This window comes from Gymnogyps californianus, chromosome 1 (genome assembly GCF_018139145.2).
Source record: "Gymnogyps californianus isolate 813 chromosome 1, ASM1813914v2, whole genome shotgun sequence".
In the NCBI taxonomy this organism is placed as follows: domain Eukaryota; kingdom Metazoa; phylum Chordata; class Aves; order Accipitriformes; family Cathartidae; genus Gymnogyps; species Gymnogyps californianus.
Window position 1 is genome coordinate 134,894,731 of NC_059471.1, and position 18,906 is coordinate 134,913,636.

At 42.5% G+C, this 18,906-nt stretch overlaps 1 protein-coding gene across 1 annotated transcript in view; it reads right to left on the minus strand.

Annotated features, from left to right (window-relative positions):
- Nucleotides 1-18,556, minus strand: part of LOC127024655 (ovostatin-like) — a 31,752-nt gene extending 13,196 nt beyond the window's left edge. Inside the window, exons 1-21 of the mRNA XM_050909255.1 lie at nucleotides 18,538-18,556; nucleotides 18,343-18,415; nucleotides 16,541-16,724; nucleotides 15,688-15,844; nucleotides 14,765-14,817; nucleotides 13,671-13,691; nucleotides 12,742-12,910; nucleotides 11,420-11,504; nucleotides 10,608-10,725; nucleotides 9,799-9,919; nucleotides 9,461-9,570; nucleotides 8,269-8,427; nucleotides 7,246-7,473; nucleotides 6,973-7,030; nucleotides 5,775-5,920; nucleotides 5,229-5,378; nucleotides 4,418-4,588; nucleotides 3,696-3,828; nucleotides 2,242-2,329; nucleotides 1,291-1,519; nucleotides 571-697 (exon numbers count right to left, since the gene is read on the minus strand). Of these exons, the coding sequence (XP_050765212.1) occupies nucleotides 571-697; nucleotides 1,291-1,519; nucleotides 2,242-2,329; nucleotides 3,696-3,828; nucleotides 4,418-4,588; nucleotides 5,229-5,378; nucleotides 5,775-5,920; nucleotides 6,973-7,030; nucleotides 7,246-7,473; nucleotides 8,269-8,427; nucleotides 9,461-9,570; nucleotides 9,799-9,919; nucleotides 10,608-10,725; nucleotides 11,420-11,504; nucleotides 12,742-12,910; nucleotides 13,671-13,691; nucleotides 14,765-14,817; nucleotides 15,688-15,844; nucleotides 16,541-16,724; nucleotides 18,343-18,415; nucleotides 18,538-18,556 (2,599 nt within the window). The remainder of the gene's footprint in view (nucleotides 1-570; nucleotides 698-1,290; nucleotides 1,520-2,241; nucleotides 2,330-3,695; nucleotides 3,829-4,417; nucleotides 4,589-5,228; nucleotides 5,379-5,774; nucleotides 5,921-6,972; nucleotides 7,031-7,245; nucleotides 7,474-8,268; nucleotides 8,428-9,460; nucleotides 9,571-9,798; nucleotides 9,920-10,607; nucleotides 10,726-11,419; nucleotides 11,505-12,741; nucleotides 12,911-13,670; nucleotides 13,692-14,764; nucleotides 14,818-15,687; nucleotides 15,845-16,540; nucleotides 16,725-18,342; nucleotides 18,416-18,537) is intronic.
- Nucleotides 18,557-18,906: the final 350 nt, after the last annotated feature.

The window sequence follows — 18,906 nt, forward strand, 5'->3', positions numbered from 1 at the left end:
GTCCATCCGTGGTTCATTTTGAGAAGAATCTTTGCTAATTAAAGGGGTTTTGTACTTCAACTTTTGAGGCATTTACAAATGCAAGCCATTGTAACTGCTTTTTTTTAAAAGAACATGTTGACTTGAAGGCAGTGTGAATTAACACAGCTGTAAAATTGGGAAGGAGCAATGTCCTCTTTGCCCGTTGAGAATCCAGTCCAAAATTATTAGCAAATTTTATTCTTACTGAATACAGTTGGTTAGGTGCAAAACTATCAGCTGAAAGATCATAGGCACATGAAATCCTGCCAGTTTTTCATACATAATGTGGCAAGTGAAGAGTTCTTCCTAAAATGGACAGGAAATGGACTACCAAAAATCAGAAGAGATAAAACACCAGAACAATTCACTGCTTATTCAGTGTGTCTAAGGGAACTTTAGCAGAGGTCCAATACTAAATTTGTGGAGCAATTAATGGAGCTGTCCAGAAATGCCTGCCTGTGGATTATTGATGCTGCGTTAAAGGGCGGGAGTGACAGAGGCAGAAAGATCAAACAGGGATATATCAAGGTGATGAAAAGACAAACTTACCGAGACTGTGGGGGCTAACAGCCCAAATATAGGTTTTTCTTTCATTGGCACACACCCTTGCTGTGTCGCCCTCCGGTGAAAGGATTTCTGCCTCGTAGTCACTCGACTTTGCCAGTATGGCACTGATCTGAGAGAAAGAAAGAAGGAGCAAGATTACAAATGAAGTAGGCTGCCCCTAAAGTTAGGCTGCAGAGCAAGGGAGACTTGCTGGAGAAGCCATTTGTCATCTGAATCTGTGGGATGGTACTAGGACAGAAGGATGGGGCATTTCTCTGAGGAAGTGGCAAACCTGCCTCTTTTCTGCTCACTGTTAGTGTCTGGTTTTGACAGAAGTATACCAAGGTGTCTGTGCTCATTAGTCAAGTCTTCTTATGAGTTACTGCTACATACAACATACTCAGTATGTATTGTTTTGCACAGCACAGTACCCCTACCCTCTGCTCAATTTCCTCCTTCGGGAGCAAAAAGAAGAACCAAATTACGTAGGGATAAGGAGCAAGTTCTTATCTTCCGTGGACCAACCACAGTGATCATCAGCCACATTTTCCTAATGTTATGACACAGGGACAGGTCCAGGGAGACGGGGTGAGAGAGTAATGTGTCATGCTAAAGCGTAAGTTAAACACTTATTTCTGCATTTCTGGGCCATTATGCAGGAGAATGCTGGGATCTCTGTGAAATAGACAAGCCATATAGGAAGTAAAAGGGAACTTGATATACCTGGATGCATTTGTTGAGGTAGTTGAAGACATTGGCTATTAAATTAAATTTTTCTCCTCGAATGACAGAGTATGGCAAAGTGAGATCCACAAAGAATGGTTGGAATGCTGTCAGTGAAATAGGTGAGGAGATGCCAAACCCAGCATCATTCTGCACACAGAAAGCACTGGCTTTCCATTCTGTGATGGTGTCAGGAATGGTGTAAGAGACACTGACCTCTCCCCTGGAACTGAGGAAAATAAGAAAAACAGAATGAGAAATAATCTTTGGCATTTTCAAGACAAATTATAGAATAGGCTCCCTGCTTGAGTTAGTACTTCTGTTTTCATCCCACTTTCTGCAAGATATCTCTCTATATTTTAAAAAAATATTCTAAATCTGGAAGTAAAGATGACGGTGATGGTGAACTACATGTTAAAAAGCACTTGGAAGAATACTCAGTTTTTTCATTTAGAAATACCATTTGTTTAAATACCATAATGCCCACACATACAGATTAGAACCAATAAATTGGGATTAATGTTCTAGAACAGTCCCTGGATGCATAGTTAAGATGGAGATAGTCTCATTGCAGATGCTGTGATAGTCTGGAAAGAAAAACAAAATAACCTGAATTTTCTGCTGCTGAATGAAAGATTTGATGAAAAATAACAAGTTTTGCTCCTGTTCCCTCCTAAACGAATGCTTTTATTTCACTCTTAGACCTTATTCTTTCTCCCCATCAGAAGGATGGGGTGCAGAGCACAGAACAGTTGTCATTCACAGGTCAAGTAGGTTTGACACTGTGTACGAGGTTGGGAGCTCAACGGTCATTGAGCAAGATGGGAAAAGGAGACCCGCATCTACAGAGCAGACATATGTTCCATGGCTTCTTCTCAGAATTAATTTCGGCAACATGTATCAACTCAAAAATCCACATAGGAGGTAAGAAGTGAAAATAAAAATACTCACTTGGTATGAACCAGATCCCAAATCCAGGTCTCAGGGAAGAATTTCCGAACAGTGTTAAGACCACCCCCAGCAAGAAACCTTAGCTCATCTAGAAGATTGTGAAAGGTTAAATTATAACATTAGAGAGGTCAGGCCACAAGAATCTGAACTGCCGTCAGACATGTTCAACACCATAAATGAACACTAAGTATTCCATTTGAGCATTTTTCCATTCTTTTTCCCATAAAAAAGGAAAATCCTAACAGATACAGGGCGTGGGAAGAAACAATTTCTTATCTATCTATTCTCTTTTCTCATGGGAAAATACTAGAAAATTTAGTTGTTTCACAAGACATTTCACTTCATTTCATATTGAAAGGTCTCATCATCCAGTTAGAAAGGCATGTTCCCCATCCTCTACCGGTAGCTCTCTTTGATTTGCAAATGGGCAACAGTAGCCAGTATTGTCACCAAAGCTTATAATGCTTTACAAACCTCCCTGAGAACTCAATCATTTTTACCCTGTTCAGTAGTTAAAACTGGAGCTGAATATCCAGTCTATTGGAAAACTACTTCTGTTCATATAGTCAAACTACAGGTCTGATATTAGGAACCAAGGTCCTCTTTCCAGTTTTGCCATGGACTCACTTGTGATGTCCAATAACTCATTTAGCATGGAGGTACGTCAGATTTCCTAGCTGTATCATGGAAATAACAATACTTTCTTATTTTGCTGAACTTATAATCATAGAATCACAGAATCATTGAAAAAATCTACGTTGGGAGGAACCTCTGGAATTCTCTAGTGCAATCTCCCTGAAGTAGGACTAACTTCAAAGTCAGATTATGTTGCTCAAGAGTATTGTCCAGCTCAGTTTTGAAAACCTGCAGTGATGGAGTTTCCAAAACCTCCTGGAGAACCTCTTCTAGTGTAGCACAACTCCCATAGGGAAGAACTTTTTCCTAGTGTTAAATAGCAATTTCCCTTGTGGCAACCTATGGCTGCTAGTTTTGCTCTTTTGCTGAGCAATCTGACTTGGAGAAAGATAATCATAATGCTTGCTGATCTATAAAACCTTTGGAGACTATGTGCTAAGTATGCTAACAGTGCTGTGTGAATTCTTGACATTGGGAATTGCCATTATTTTTCTGCATTTGCATTTCCTTTTAAATATTTAATTGAATTGTGATTTGATGAAAGGTTCTGACCTGAAAAACCCTGAAAAACTAGTATCAGTTTATGAAAGAAGTAGCATCCCAGTATTCCCTGTCTTTTCTATATGCACTCTGTACTTAAGTGAGAGAGAATTGACTCTACTGCAAGGACTGTCAGAAAGAGATTACTAGAGGCAAACTGGGACACATAAACCTATTCACCAAAAAAACCTCAACGTGCTGGCTGTTCTTTTATACAGGCAACAGTTTTGAAGACCAGGTAGACTGGGACTGGAGATACAGTATGAACCTTCTTTTACCTGTGCCATGGCCACTGACATGGGTGAAATCATAGTCAAAATAGCCAGGATAATCTTCCATATCTGATTTGTCTTCATTGCACAGAACTGGCTTCCGTAGCGCAGAGTTGGTGAAAACCTTCAGGCCCATATCCTGAATGTGAAAGAATCAATCATGTCACTCAGGGCATGCACTAGCTACCAGTGTATGCCACTTCTCCCACCTGGGTTATCATACCTCATCTCTGTCCTCCCTCCTCACATCCCATCCTTTCAACCCTGAATGTCACAACTCTTCCTCTCCAACCTCTATGTCTTTCTTATGGAGCAGTGACACCTGGTGTTCTGTGAAGAGCAGTAATGATGGGGCTTATGTTAGCTCTTAGGCCATGGGACGACCAGTGCGGAGTGGAGTCAAATGTATCAGGAACCAAGTGGCCTGCATCACAGACTCAGATCTTTACTAGGAATGCCTGAGGTCATGAGCCAAGGCCATGTCCTGCTTAGGAAATGTCTACTGAAGCATGGGCAGGATCCCAGCGAATATAGTAGTGATTTTCAGTCTCCCTGAGTAAGAGGTGGGGATAAGAAGGCAGAAACTGGGTGATTGGAGACTTTAGGCAGTTCCAGGCATCAGCTGCCTTCTCTTAGCAGTAAGAACCACCACCTGAGAAAGTTGAATGCTAATGTGCATGAATTCTTCTGGAATAACTCCCACTTAAAGAAACACACAGAGCACATACCCTGAAAATCCTGTAGACATCGCCATCACGACTGACATTCACAGGTTCATAGTACAAGCCATCAAAAAAGGTGGTTTTGACTGGGGTACACCCCTCTGGCTTGTCATCTTCCAGATTGAGCCCATTGTAGTAATAGCCGTATAAATCGCTCACATGAAGTTGGTAGTACACCTGGGAGGTAAGAACGACTAGGGTAAACACAAGGAAGGTCCCAGGCAGGTGCAAAATCACATATATTCAAAGCTTATGGCGACCCCTGAGCAATCCTGTAGACTGCGGTAGGTTTCCCTAGTGATGCCTACCTAGAGATGAATAAGCAATTTGGCTAGTGATATACAAGAAGGACTGGACTCTACCCTCCTCCTTCTGAGCTGCAATGGCTTTGTGGGGTGAACTTGAGCAAAAAAGCAAGGAGATATACTCCTGAGTTATGCAAAGAGGAGACTGGAGTCCGACAAGATACTAGCTGACATCTACAGCTTTTGTTCTAGGCGCAAGGCCTATTTGAGTCATAAAATGCAATTTTGACATAATCACTCCCCACAGAGGAACTATGCTTTCAAGGATTTACATTAGGCACATTCTTGGGATATGTCTTACACTGCCATGCTTTCCAAAAGTAAATGTTCCACTATCAATTTCTGTCTTTGAAGTGTACAACTGCCATAGACCTTTCTTTAATCACCGAGATGTCTGTTTCTAAGGGAAAAATAAAAATACAGCCAGCAGCAGAGAGATCACAGGTGGGAACTGGAATGTCATTCTGGATGTCCCTAGGTCAAAAGAACACAGGACTAGGGATGTGGTTTACGCTCTCAGCAGATAACTCTTGCTCAGGCCGAAGAAGAAGGACGCTCTGATCTACAGCTCGCAGGGCACAGTAGGAGTTGGCAGCAGCTTCAAGGTGGAGACTGACTTCAGAGCCCGGGAGACCTTGCTTCTCAGAGAACTCGAGCTGGAGCTGGAAATGAATAAATCCAAGACAACCACACAGAAATTAGGAGAATCAGCTTAGCACATGGATCTAAAGCTCGTCTTTCACCAGCACTCACTCTATTCTCTGTGGGGCAAAGCTCCTACCACTAGATGGCCCTTCTGAATCCCTGTTCTGTAAAAATTCACCATCTCTGTATTCCCCTAGTCACTTCCCTCTCCCCACTCCATTGAGAACCTAGTCTAAGTCTGAGCATACGTATCACTTCCAGGGACAGCTCCTCAAGTTCCCAGGCACATCGGTACCTTTTCCATTCCTAAAGGCCATCCTGAGTGCAGGGCTCTTGATGAAGTCATTCCCTAACTGTTCTCTCAGCAAAGAGCCAACTGATACAGCCCTCAATAAGAAAGCAAAGGTTTTTACCTTGTTTTTGAAGCATACATCACTGCGTATCCAAGAGCTGTCAGCCACCATCTCCCCATGAGGATGCACCGTGTAGAGCAACAGTCTGGCACTGGGGGCAAGCTTCTCAGTGACAGTCAGTGTGATGGCAAATGTACCTCTGGGAGCTGTGGAAGGAACATGGAACAGGGGAGAAGAAGCCAACAAAAGAGATTAGACAAACCCCAGCTTTGGTGGAAGGGCCACATATTTCTCCTACCAGTACCTTCAAAAAACAGGGAAGTTGGATATTGGAAGATTCATCTCTCAGCAGCTGAGGAACAGCTCCCATCAGCAAGATAACAGATACAAACTGGAGGATGCTGAGAGCAGGGTGCTTTGGAGAGAGGGCAAACTGAGCTGAGCAGAAGTTGGACAGGGAAATTTGTGCATGATTGCCACAAGAAGAGCACAACATTATCTTTGGGTCTCAAACCTAGAACCTCCGACACCAGAGGAGATAGGCCAATCTCCTGAGCTAAGGGAGAGCTCTCTTAACACTAGGAAATATGAAGTTCTTATCTCCATGGATGACAACTACTAGAGCAGGGACAGGAAATTAAGCTTAAGGCCAAAGATGGCAAATACTAAACAAGTCCTATATGTGAAGTGAGGCTTACTTAAGCCACCTACTGAAGACTGGAAATAGACCAGCTTCTGCAAGAAAAGATATTTTTAACAATGAAAGAACGAAGTTCAGTTTGCTGTGTTTGGTAGGATCATTGTCATTTGTGGGTATTTGGAGACTTCTGAAAGTGCAATGAATTCCAAGGAGTTAACTGCTAAATATCCCTGTCAAATGGGACACCTATTATTTCAAATTTTAAAAAGTTTTAGTCTTCTAATTGGTGAAGACTAGGATGTCACCGAATAACTGTGAAACTGTAAATACTCCTTGGCAAGAAATAAAACAGAAGAAGGTTACATTCCTTGTTTTCAGTCACAACAAAGTTTTCATCTTTCAACTAACAAGATAAATTTGATTATGATATGGACGACTGGCTAGCTGCTGCAACAAAAGTGAATGATACTGTGAGTGTTGACAGGTCATGGGGTTTAAGAACTAGTACCTGATTTAGCCGCAGTTCTCTGCTTTCATCCCTTCTTACAAAACTTACTAATGCTCTAGTGCTCAGAACGATGCTCTGAAGTATCAGTAGTAATATGGTCTAGAACTTACCACCAGAGATGTCGACTTGCTTTTGGCCACTGAGAACAATTTTTCCTTTTGTCATCACCTGGGCATAGAAAAAACACATGAGACAGGATCAAAAGCACCTCCTCCCTTCCCCCATGAAGTCATTGATTTTGAGTAGTGTTCTGAGAGGCTTCAAAGGCCATCAAGTTGAGCTATGATCTGTAACCACTGTCTGGTCTGGAGATCTCTGCCTTATATGGTGTTCAAAAGAAGGTGAAAGAAAAGAGATGTTTTGGGAGTCAAGGTAGCACTTACCACATAGTAGAAGTTCACGTGCTGGGCATTCATGTAGCCCTCACTGTTCAGGACATAGTGAACGCTGATCGTTCGCTGCTGGCCACAGCTGAGCTTCTCCTTCACTGGCTCGATTTTCACAAAGCTGTTGGTCCGTGAGTAGAAACGTCGGACAAAGAATAAGGCTTGGGGCTCATTATCATTCCTCCAGATGAAGAAGTCTGCACAGTCATCTGGTGCCTGCCTGACCTATGAAGCAGAGGAGCCATACATGGGGAATCAACAAAGTGGAAAATAAACAAATGGCAGGCAGGTGAGAGGCAAAGGCATATTCCCACTAAAATATTCTGTTGAGAAGCTGATTTTGTGGGGCTAAGCCAAGAGCAAGAGCTGGTGTGAAAAATTTGTGCTTCACCAGTCCAGAGTGGGGGGGCCTTCTGGACACCTTAATGTATCCAGACACCTATGGCACATTGCAGTAGGGATGTTATTTCAGATTCTTGCAGGCTTGGGACAGGTTGTATCAACTGCTAGGACTTATTGTGAGTTAGAATGGCATTGTTCTCAAACAGCCTTCTTTTTCTCAGCTCTTCCCATCACACCAGAGAAAAGGCATGACAACACGAGAAAACCCTGTGATGGTAACAGGCATGAGTCTCTGCAAGCAGAAATGCAGGCAGCAGCAGGGAAAGAGGCTGGTGTGCATCCAGGCTGGGTGGGGAAGGCAGGGCAGTCTGTGAGGAAGGTTGTCTAGTGCACAGAATAAAGAGGAGAAAGATGGCTGCAGAAACGGCTTCTGAGTGGAGGGAAAAGCAGGGAGGTGCTGAAGATCACTGCAGCCCAAACACTCCCGGGGTGCAGTCTGCCACTTCTCAGGCACTGGTGTTTTCTCATATTAGTTTCACACAGGTTGCAGGTGTTGGTGGACTGACTGTCTACTTTCCTCATCTGAAACAATCCTGCCAGCGCTCACCGATCGCTTCTAATCCCTCTCTCCAATGAAGTATTTTTTCAGGAATTAGACTGAAGCCTGTATTTACTTACTCTCAACTTAAAACTGGGATCAAAGAAGTTGGACGTGTCGATGGAAAAAGCAGCAGTGCCGTTCCTGTCAGTGGTATAGTTGGCCAGATATTCTTCATTGAGCTCCAGCAGGACAGTCCTATTGGCAACGGGCTTGCCATCCACATTTTTCACAGTGATCTGAACACAAAGAATACCCAAGGGATTCAGAGAAAAAAACCAAAAAGAATGGGAAATGCTCTGCTCACCAGAGGACGCTCACTTAAGCACTCAGGACAATTGCAGGGAGTAGAAATCAAGAGTGAAATGTATTTAAGAGGCAAATGCCCCTCAATATTTTGAAGGAGCAAGAGTTCTGTGACAGGCAAAGGCAGGCAATTCCCATCAGTGCAAGGACAAACTATATGTCACAGAGGGAGAAGGAATTGTTTATATACATGATCTCATATAAAAGATTCTATTAATGATAAGTCCTGTTTCTTTTCAGTGACCATTAGTTCAGTGGGCCATCACATAAGTTAAAGAATACTGAGTGAGAGATGATGGTTTAAATTCTTACCTCGTGCTCTCCCTTCCTGAGCAAATAAATAGAAAAAGAGGGACTCCAGAGCACATACTCTTTGGAGAGCACTGATTAACAAACCTAAAGCAACCAGATGACTTCATGGCCACCTGTGGAGCTCAGTAGCACCTCCCAGCTCCTAGGCATCTATACATATCCTCTGTCCCCATTGCATATCAGGAAGATGCTGTACAGCTCATCCTCCTTTCTGTGCCTGGGTTTATCCTGCATGTGCAGGTTGCTAAGAAGTCGGAAAGTGCTCCAACAGCTATACTGCTTTAAGTAAACATCCCCGGGACTGTGTAATGCAACACAGGGTAAATTCTACCTTCAGTTGAGGCACAGCTGTTGCTGAAGTAGTTTCTTGCAGACTCTTCCCCACTCTTATGACCTTTCACTTACCCACCTTTTAGGCATTCTCTAACTATGGCACAAGAGAGACCCTAACACTCCAGGTATGATATAAGTTTCTTATTTTCTCTAGGAGCATCTAACGTAACGAAAGAACTATGCAGCAGTCACTTTTATGCAGCATTATCATGGGAAGTTGGCAGCACAGAGTTAGGGGACAGCCATAAATGGCGCAACACAGAGATCATCATGCTGGACCTCAGGGAGTTTTGATCTAAATGTATCCTCTTAGGTACCCACCTCACCATGGTAAGGAATTCCCCTCTTGTAATAGAGATCCATATTCATGAACATCACTCTGTCATTTTCTTGGTTGACTGCAACATAGTCATAGCCTTTCATCTGGATACCTGTGAGACACACCCAGTATAAAGGGGAGGAAACAGAAATCAGACATGGGCAGAAAACTGTTTCTTTTGAAAAGCTATATGGAGCGGTGATGCTCTGGAGGGAGAGCTACACAAAGAAAATGGTGATTGTTGGTTGTTTGCAGCACAGATTGGGATCCAGGAGATTCCTCTCAGAAAGTATCACCTATTAGCTTTAATCAGCTACTCCCAACCTCTACTTGGTGTTACCTGTCCCATTTTCAGTGACAATGCTTTCTACGTTGAGGCTGGTATACATCCTGGCATAGCTGCGGTAGAGCTGCAATGTTTTGATGGAGATGACAGTGTTGAGGCAGCCATCCTTCCCCAGCTGAAAAAGGAGCACAAAGGGGAAAGCCCATTTTTCTCAAAGTCTGGAAAATTGCTCCTGAATCTATATTAGTGGGTCTCTGAAGAGCTTCATTGCCTCTGCTCACATCTTCTTCAGCTCTTCCTTTCTACTTGCTCCCCTCCTACCTTACACTTCTCACTCCCTCGCTCCCTTCCCAGCTCATTGTTTCAATACCGTTTAGCCTTGCACCTGGAAACCTCTCTCCTCATTCCCCCTAGTCTTTTCTATGCTCATGCTCCTTCTTAAACCCATCTTGCATGATGCCTGAGCTCTATAACCAGAGCACTTTAAGTCTTATCTAGTAGAGAAATTAATCATTAGTTTAACATTAAGTGTCCTCAAAGACTCCCAGTAGAGGTCTGCTGATGATAAGATTTGGTAAGAACACAGCTCCAGTGTTTTAGGAATGATTACAAATGTATAGTTTCATAAGCTTCCCTCTCTCCTACTGACTCTTTCTGAGGGAAAAATAAAAATCTCCTAATGAGGCCATTGGTAAAAACTACCTTTATGGTCCTTCAGCGTTGCCTGTGAGATAGTGAGAAAAAACATGCCTCTGAGATTGTCTCTCTGGTGTTCCCCAGGAAATGAATGAGGCCACCAAACACTGTGCTACACGTTGGGTAGTAAAGCTAACTGGGAAGAAAGGCCTTGCCCTGTATCATACCAGTCCAGTGACAGCTTCACAGGTTTTGTTCCAGTTTTGCTCACATTGTGGCCTATAAAAGCGCAGCTGACACACATTGATTCGGGCATTCCCTTGCACCGGTTGGCCATAAGTGTACCTAGGAGAGGGAGAGACACAAGAATCCAATCATGTGGACTTAGCATGAAACCTCCAAAGACTGCAGAGCAATGCAGACTCTAAACCCCTCAGGAGCACAGACAGAAGATCAGCTGGGAATTAGGACCAGTAAGCCTTAGCAGAATTCCCTTCAACTATTTTTAGGCTGTTTCTGGCATCTTGTTAAAAAAGCCTGCTTTACCATTGTCTTGGTGTAGTCATTCTTCAAGGTCTGAAGCTGGAAAGTGGTGCTGAACTCAGGGTTGGGATATCAATCCCTGCTGCTTGCTTTTTCTCATCCTGCAAAGCAGGATGTATTGCAGAAAGATCCCCACGCACCCCTTTAGCCCATGCCACCCTGCCTTTTGGCAGTGTCACAGCCAGCAATCTTAATGATAGGCTCCTCTTCTGTACTATTTCTCTCCTTTTCTGTAATAATAAAAAGCAACAGCTAGAGAGTATGTACTGCTTGAGATCTTCAAACTGTTGGACACACACAGACTCTCCCAGTTCTAATTCTGCCATGTAGCGGGAGGAGAGTTATCATATTTCGCGTCATGGAAGTCATAGCTAAAGGAATTGCTCTAACCCATACTCTGAATCAGCAGTAGGGTCCCTGCTTCCCAGCACAGCACACCATCCTCTATCCCATGTTTCTTGTGCACAAATGTGCTGTTCTCAGCTCTGATACTTACGAAGCACAAACGTTCACCCTGACTTCTTCATCAAAGAAAGAAATCCTCTTTGGCACACTGGTTGTCACTTCAAATTTCGGTAGCACTGGGAATGCAATGTGAATATGACTGATTAGCAGTTGCATGCCATAGGCAGGTGTGTGTGTGGTAGACAGTAAAAAAACAGTTGGCAAAGGCATTTTTGCCAACAAGGGAGAGGAAATGGCTCAAAGAAAAGTCTACCTAGGAGCTGGCTGTAGGATATTATCAGAGAAAAAATAACCTTTAGTGGTAAGATGAATAACTTCTTTAAAATGCAATAATAATCATACTAATAATGATAACAGCCACAGTAAGAACTGTGATAAATCACTTCAATTGGCTGTACATTTTCTTCAAGAGAACAGTGGGAGTAATGCCAATGTCCCGTACTAGCTAAGCCCTGGAGAACAGAAGTTATTATGCAATCCAGCCCCATTGAAGGAGACAGGCAACAGATTAAGTGAAATACTAAAATCAAACAGGTCACTCTCTCTTTTCAGCTTATCTTTTGTCCCAGGTCACCAGCAATAATGACAACATAGCTGGAAAAGTCCTTTCTGTTGCGCACCTATACACAGGAGACTGGAAGGTATGAAAGAGCTCTGGAGGGTAAGCAGGAAAGGTGCTTTACTGCCCTTACAAAAAACCAAACAACTGGGAGTTGTCCAAGCCTTCTCTGGGGACTACTAAGGAAAACCTGCCACTATAAGATGAGAAAACTTGTAAAATCAAAATGAATTTAGCAACTCCCTTGACATGGTCTATTCCAGAGAGTAAGCAGATCACTATGAGGGCTTTGGCACCTCCACTACCCACTGTTTTCCATCTTGCATTTCCACTGGCTATCCAGCCTCCCCCAGTAACAATCCGGTACCCATTATTTAATCTGTTTGATAGATAATATCTTCAGATTTCTACTGCATATTTTAGCCTGGCGCTCTTCATATGGTGATGACCTCCACAAAACAGGACAGGCCTGACTCATTCGTTTTGCCTCTGAACAGATGGGGAGTGTAAGGCCTGAGTGACAGGATGTGGATACCAAAGTCACACAGTGACTTTGTGCCAAGCCCAGAAAAGCATTAGACTCTTAATTTAATTCCTGAAGAATGCTGCCTTTCTCAGCATTTCTTTTTTCCCTTCTTGCCTTCACTTTCTCTACCCAACTCTCTCCATGTCTTTCTTTCTTAGGCATGAAGTGGAGAATTCAAAGCACTTAAACCGTGCATTAGCAGCTCCTGTCTGACTTAGGCAGAGCCAGCCTCATAGCTGGTGCAGGGGAGTTCACAGCCTTTGCTTACCATATTCCTCCACTGTGAAGAACTGGTACTCTTTTTCACCTGACGACTTCTCCACAGTGATGTGGTAGGACCCCAGAATAGGCTCCGGGATTAGTGGAAAGGAGAGCTGGACAATTCCATGTTTAGACGCTACCTCCAACCACTGGAAGATCTTGTTTTGCTCTGGATCCTGGAGAGTGGGAGAAAAAGATATACCAAACCTTTATCATCCTGTTTCTTGCCTTCTTGCCTTCTTTCAAGTTTTGTATCCTGGCATATTGGCTAAGTGCATTACAGGGTGAACGTGAGTTTGGGCTGATGACATGTGCTCTGACTTCCCATTAATTTTCCAGATCTGTTTGTGGATTAAACAAGCCTAAATTTATATTTAGCTGGAAATTAGCTACATTGCCACATGATCTCATAGTACCTGATTGGAACTCAGGTTGCTTATCTGTAGCTCTTCTAGCATAAGTCTTTCTGACGCAACTCCTGTAAAATGGGAATATTATGCTGGCCTCCTTTAGAAAGTGCTTTGAGATCTAGTGATGTGAACCGTGGTAGAAGACTGATTCATTGTTAGCCTGTCCCCCAGCAGAACATGACATTTCAGAAAGTTACTATTTTTATGCCTGTATGAGAATAAGGCTATTTCACCAGCCCATTTACTGTAGTCCTACCAAAGTAAGACTACACTGAACACTCTTGTTTGAATCCTAACGAAAGACCCAGCAACAACCCCATGCCATCTCTGACTAACATCTCCAGTGCTGCTGATTTCTTCTCCTCTAGTGTTTGATAATGGGTACTGCCCCTGTTCAACCTCAAGTCCATTGGCTTTAGACGGTGTATTCTGGATGAGTCTCCCTCAGGTATTGACACTATGGAGAATGATGAAGCATAGTATTTCCAAAGCAACTTGTGCTTTAATTACATGTTGCATCTCTTACCTCAATGGTGATTCGGGGATACTGGAGGAGGAAAAAAAGAGAAAAAAAAAAATTATCAAAACATCAAGAAATTAACTGTGGAGTGTCCTGGTTTCGGCTAGGACAGAGTTAATTTTCTTCCTAGTAGCTGGTATAGTGCTGTGTTTTGGATTTAGTAGGAAAATAATGTTGATAACACACTGATGTTTTTAGTTATTGCTAAAGACGTGTTTATACTAAGTCAAGGATTTTTCAGCTTCTCATGCCCAGCCAGCAAGAAGGCTGGAGGGGCACAAGAAGTTGGGAGGGGACACAGCCAGGACAGCCGACCCAAACTGGCCAAAGAGCTATTCCATACCATATGACATCATGCCCAGTATATAAACTGGGGGAGTTGGCTGGGAGGGGCAGATCGCGGCTCAGGAACTAACTGGGCATCGGTCAACGAGTGGTGAGCAATTGCATTGCGCACCACTTGTTTTGTATAGTCTAATTCTTTTAATATTACTATTGTCATATTATTATTATCATTATCATTGTTTTTCATTCCTTTCTGTCCTATTAAACTGTCTTTATCTCAACCCACGAGGTTTTTTTTTTTCTGATTCTCTTCCCCATCCCACTGGGTGGGGGGGGAGTAAGCGAGTGGCTGCGTGGTGCTTAGTTGCCGGCTGGGGTTAAACCACGACAAGAGCTTGAAAAATACTAGAACATAAAGAAGGCTGTGAACAGCTTTCTCTGGATACAGAAGACTGGGACGAGGAAACAATTTGAAATTTGTGTCTGTAATTAAAGAGATAATTTTAAGAGGATAACCTGTTTCTGAATTTATCTCTTCTACAAAAACATCCAGTCTCTTTCTACATATCTGGGGCAGGTGAAGTGACTACAAAATCTGAGCACTGTGAGAGATTTCCAGGAGTGCTTTCACACCCTTTGCCCTCTGTAAAGGCAGGGAAAGGATGGAGTGTGAAGCTATGGAGTTACAGCAGTTCTCCAAAAACATCAGGAGGCCTATCCCAGGCCCTTTTTATTCAATTTCTAAGTGAGAGAGTCTCAGTGAACAGGTACCTCAACAGGGTGCTTGAAAAATCTTGACTATCACTCATACTTACTGTCTCCTGAACAGGTCTGAACTGAGTGTCCAAAGTGACCACACGAAACATCACTGAAAAAGACATAGGACAAAAAAGGATTTAGTAGTGGTAGGTCACTTTCAACATACAACTGAAACAAAGTTTGCCCAGGCTTTTAGGGAGAACTAAAGAGTCCCCAGACAACTAGAAAGAATTTGATTATCTTAGCCAGTGAAAAAGAGAACCAAAATAAACTTGTCAGCTGAAATATCTTCAATTCTGACCTACTGGGACTAAAGTAACCTCTATAGTAAATACAAGTACTCTGTACTGCCTTCAATTCTTCTTGAAGGACTCAGTTCTTTGGAGCATTTCCTAAAAAAACTGTTTATACAAACCAATTCAATGAAAAAATTGAAGAGAAGGAAGAATTTGTCTTTATTTTAAGTGTAAACCCTGTGCAGCACTGAAGTATAATTATACTAAAGAGATAGCTAACTATACCACAGCTAATACTGTCATTTAAATATCGTGATGGAATCAGCGCTGTGAATTAGATTAGCAGTTAAGTAGAAAGAGCTGTTGACAGGAAATGACATGCTTACTTTATTTTTCTATGAATTTTATTAATTCCAAGCTTAACCTATTTTCTGTATTTTTAAGGACACTTTTTATGTGACTGACCTCAGTAAACCTGGCAGAACTCAAGGTCCTGTAAATGCAATTAACTCAGTAAAAACACATGAACTCTATTCATTTGTTGCAATTTTGTGAATCAGTTCTATTTTTCACTGACTTTTGATGAGCCCAACCTCAGATGACAATTATACACTATCTGAAGGATTGCTCATGGCTGTCGCAGTCCATGGTCTTTTATTGCACAAGACGAAGTCCTTGTCATTCTAGACCCACCCTTGCACTCAGTTTCCTAGTTCACTAGCTGACTCAAACTCTTCAGCCACCTTTTTGCCCTGGTTTGTAGATGGGTTTGTCCGTCTGGATGAAGACAGTATAATCCACATTCTGAATCGCCACTGATCTTCTCTCAGCGAAGTTGACTGTGGCGCCTTTGGCAGAGAAGGAAATGAATGCCAGGGGGTCAGAAGTAGCAGGAGGAACCTGTAGAGAAACAACCCCAGAGGAAAAGTGGTAAATGAGATATGTTGAGGTCCCCTGATGCCCAGGGTTCTTGAGTAAGATACTGACTGTCAAGTGAGTAATAAATAGCTTGTGCAAAGTCATGAGAAGCCCCATCTTTGCCAGTGAGATAGTCTCTGGGAATTTCTGCTGTGGAAGTCCCATAATCTGTCACCAGGTACTAAGGTTTTAAGCTATGCCCTGTCCCATGCATTTCCTCATCTCATGTAGCTACCTGCTTATATACAGGTTGCCCCAGCCATATAGCTCAATTCTGAAGTGTTTTCTCCTGCTGCATTCTAGAAGACTTGGGGCTTGTTTGTCATATCTGTCCAGATCTTGCAGAGTCACAGGAAAGGGAATGAGCATGTCCCAGCTGGGTTCTCCAGCTTGACAATTATGACAGTCCATAGGGCACATGCACATATGATGGCAATCAAAAGCTTTTTTCTATTCACTCTGTGAATGGAGATGGAAAGTCTTTCTCCAGCTTCCCCCTACAATCCATATGTCTTTCTTTTTCCTGTCTATATTGTCAGCCTTTCCAGTAGTTTATCTTTTTTCATCCTGTTCCCTGCCTGCACTCTTCATCTTCTTGCCCTCACTGACAAGGAGAGTTGCACTAAGAAGTATTTGCAGCTTCTACACCCTCTTCAGTAGTCTCAAAAGAGAAAATACCTTGAACTCGCGGCACTTGAAGAAATCATTCTTTGTCACAGATTCCTCAAAGACAGTCTTCCGGATGCTGCCATATTCCAGGATGATGCTCAGGGACAGAGGCTCACTGAGGCTGTGGAACTGCACACAAGCGGTCTGTGGAGAGTCACTCCGCACTACTGTTGGGACCAGCAGCACATACTGACTATAAGAAGGCAAGATCCGATCAGAGAATTCAGTCATGGAGGAAAGTCAGAGCAAACAGGAGAGGAAAATATCACAGAAATGCCGTACATGTGAAGGAAGGCATGGTCAAAAGTTTGCTCAAACCAGCGGAAGGATTTCCATTTCTTTCAATGAATTTTGAATAATATGCTAAGAAAGTACAGATGACAATTTTTTGTCTCTCACAGTTCTTTATAAGCTGAATGACTAGCATCATTCTACGCAGCCTCTTACCCTGCTTGGTACTGCATCTCACCATTCCAGGTATTTACACAGCTCCAATTACTAAAATGTCTAAACCCCTGACATGCATAGCTGCATTTATCCTCCCATGACCTATATGTATACTTAAACCTCTGGAACCTCCCATAAGAAGGGGTGATATTTAGCTTCTTTTTGAGATCAATGACAAAAATACTAGTTAATGGTTGCAACAAATTTTTTATTTCTTTTTCTCTGGATACCTCTCCCTCCAGATAAGAACTGACATATCATAAGTCTATCAGCATAATGCACAAGAAATTATCCTGCTTTTCCATTTTGCAGAATATTCCGGGGAATGCTCAATCTAACCTGCAGGCTCTATTCTGTTTGCATGCCTCTCCCCGTGTTGCTTCCTTTGCTTCTTTCTTCCATTGGGCTTTTTTAGTTATAGTGCTCTCTATATTAGGGCAGCCTTCCTTCCCCAAATTCTTCCTCTGAAAAACATTCCTTCAGATTTGCTATATTTGGCTAAGGTTCTGTTGCTGGCTGCCGGTTCTCTGCTGCCTAAACTGGTCTTTCCAAATAATGTATGACAGAATTGATGAATTGGTTCTGCAGCACAACATGAATCGTACCATCTTTTCTTGGTAATCTGATCCTTTCCCTTTTTTCCTCCCACAGTTTTTCTTGCTCATGTTGCCTTTATTGTTATTTTCACTTGCCCAGTTCAGACTGCACAATATTCAAAGACCAAAAGTAGAATGATTAAAACCAACAGTGTATCTGAGAAAGCTAAACCCTCTGACTTTCACAGTGTTTTCCTTTAGAACTTTTGAGAAGGAGATTTAAGCTCTAATGTTGGTGTATTTTTTAAAGTTGTCGCTGAAATCTTCTGTTTGTATAAAGCCATGGACATTGACAGTGCTGTGTAAGCTATGACAGCACAGCAGGTATAATACTAATATTCATTCTTGTACTCCTACTGATACTAGGATTGCCATTCAGCATAGTCCCTAGTACTAGCCATTATCTGGCCTGTAGCACCTCCTCATATACCATGCTCTCTCTGTACTGTTGATGCATATCAATCCTGATCATTAGTATTACTTGCTAGTCTAGTCTTGAATCTCCTCCCCACTTTACCCATGCACTTCAGAATTCATCTACTCCAGTTCTAGGTTTCTGTCATTCAAATCAGATTTCATAGCAGTTTTGTGATGGAAAGCATCATTCCAAATCATCCTTCAATGGCATCTACTTCCATTTCAGACACATTTCAGAACCTAGGTCTCAAACAGCCAGTTTATTATATAGCAGTGTCCCAGATGAAATAAACTGGTGGGGAATATAATAAAATATGTTATCATAAAAACACAGAATGCATGATCTCTTACGGTTCAGAAGACACTGTGGCAATCCAGTTCAAGGACAGAATACTCAGAAGAATCCTTGACCACATCTCTGTCCGTGAAGAAGAAAGAGGAGAGATTGATGTCAAGTGGACAGCCTGTCTTCTGGCTTTTAAACTGCCCTGAGATGGTGCTCCTCCTCCACAGCTTCAATCATATTCTAACAAAAGGTATCTACATAAAATTTGCATGGATTCATCTTCCTCTCTGCTGTCTGTTCTCACACTCCGTGAACTCTCAAACAACAGCTTAGGAAAGCTGTCATATTTCACATAGCTTTATGAGGTATTGCAAGACAAACCGGTTCCTGCCCATCTGAATGTTTTATTGAAGCCTGCCTCTCTGATTATCTTGTCATTGGCTGAAGGTTCCTTAATGTTTCAACCTGTTAGTATTTGCCACTGCTTAAGTATTTCCTTGTTCTGTGAAGATCTCCTGTAAATACATCTCACAAAACAGAAGTAATCATAACACAGTGCTATTGTATACCTGCACAGGGGCCTGGGCAGTAATAATACAGCATCAGACTATAGCTGCATTCAGTATGGC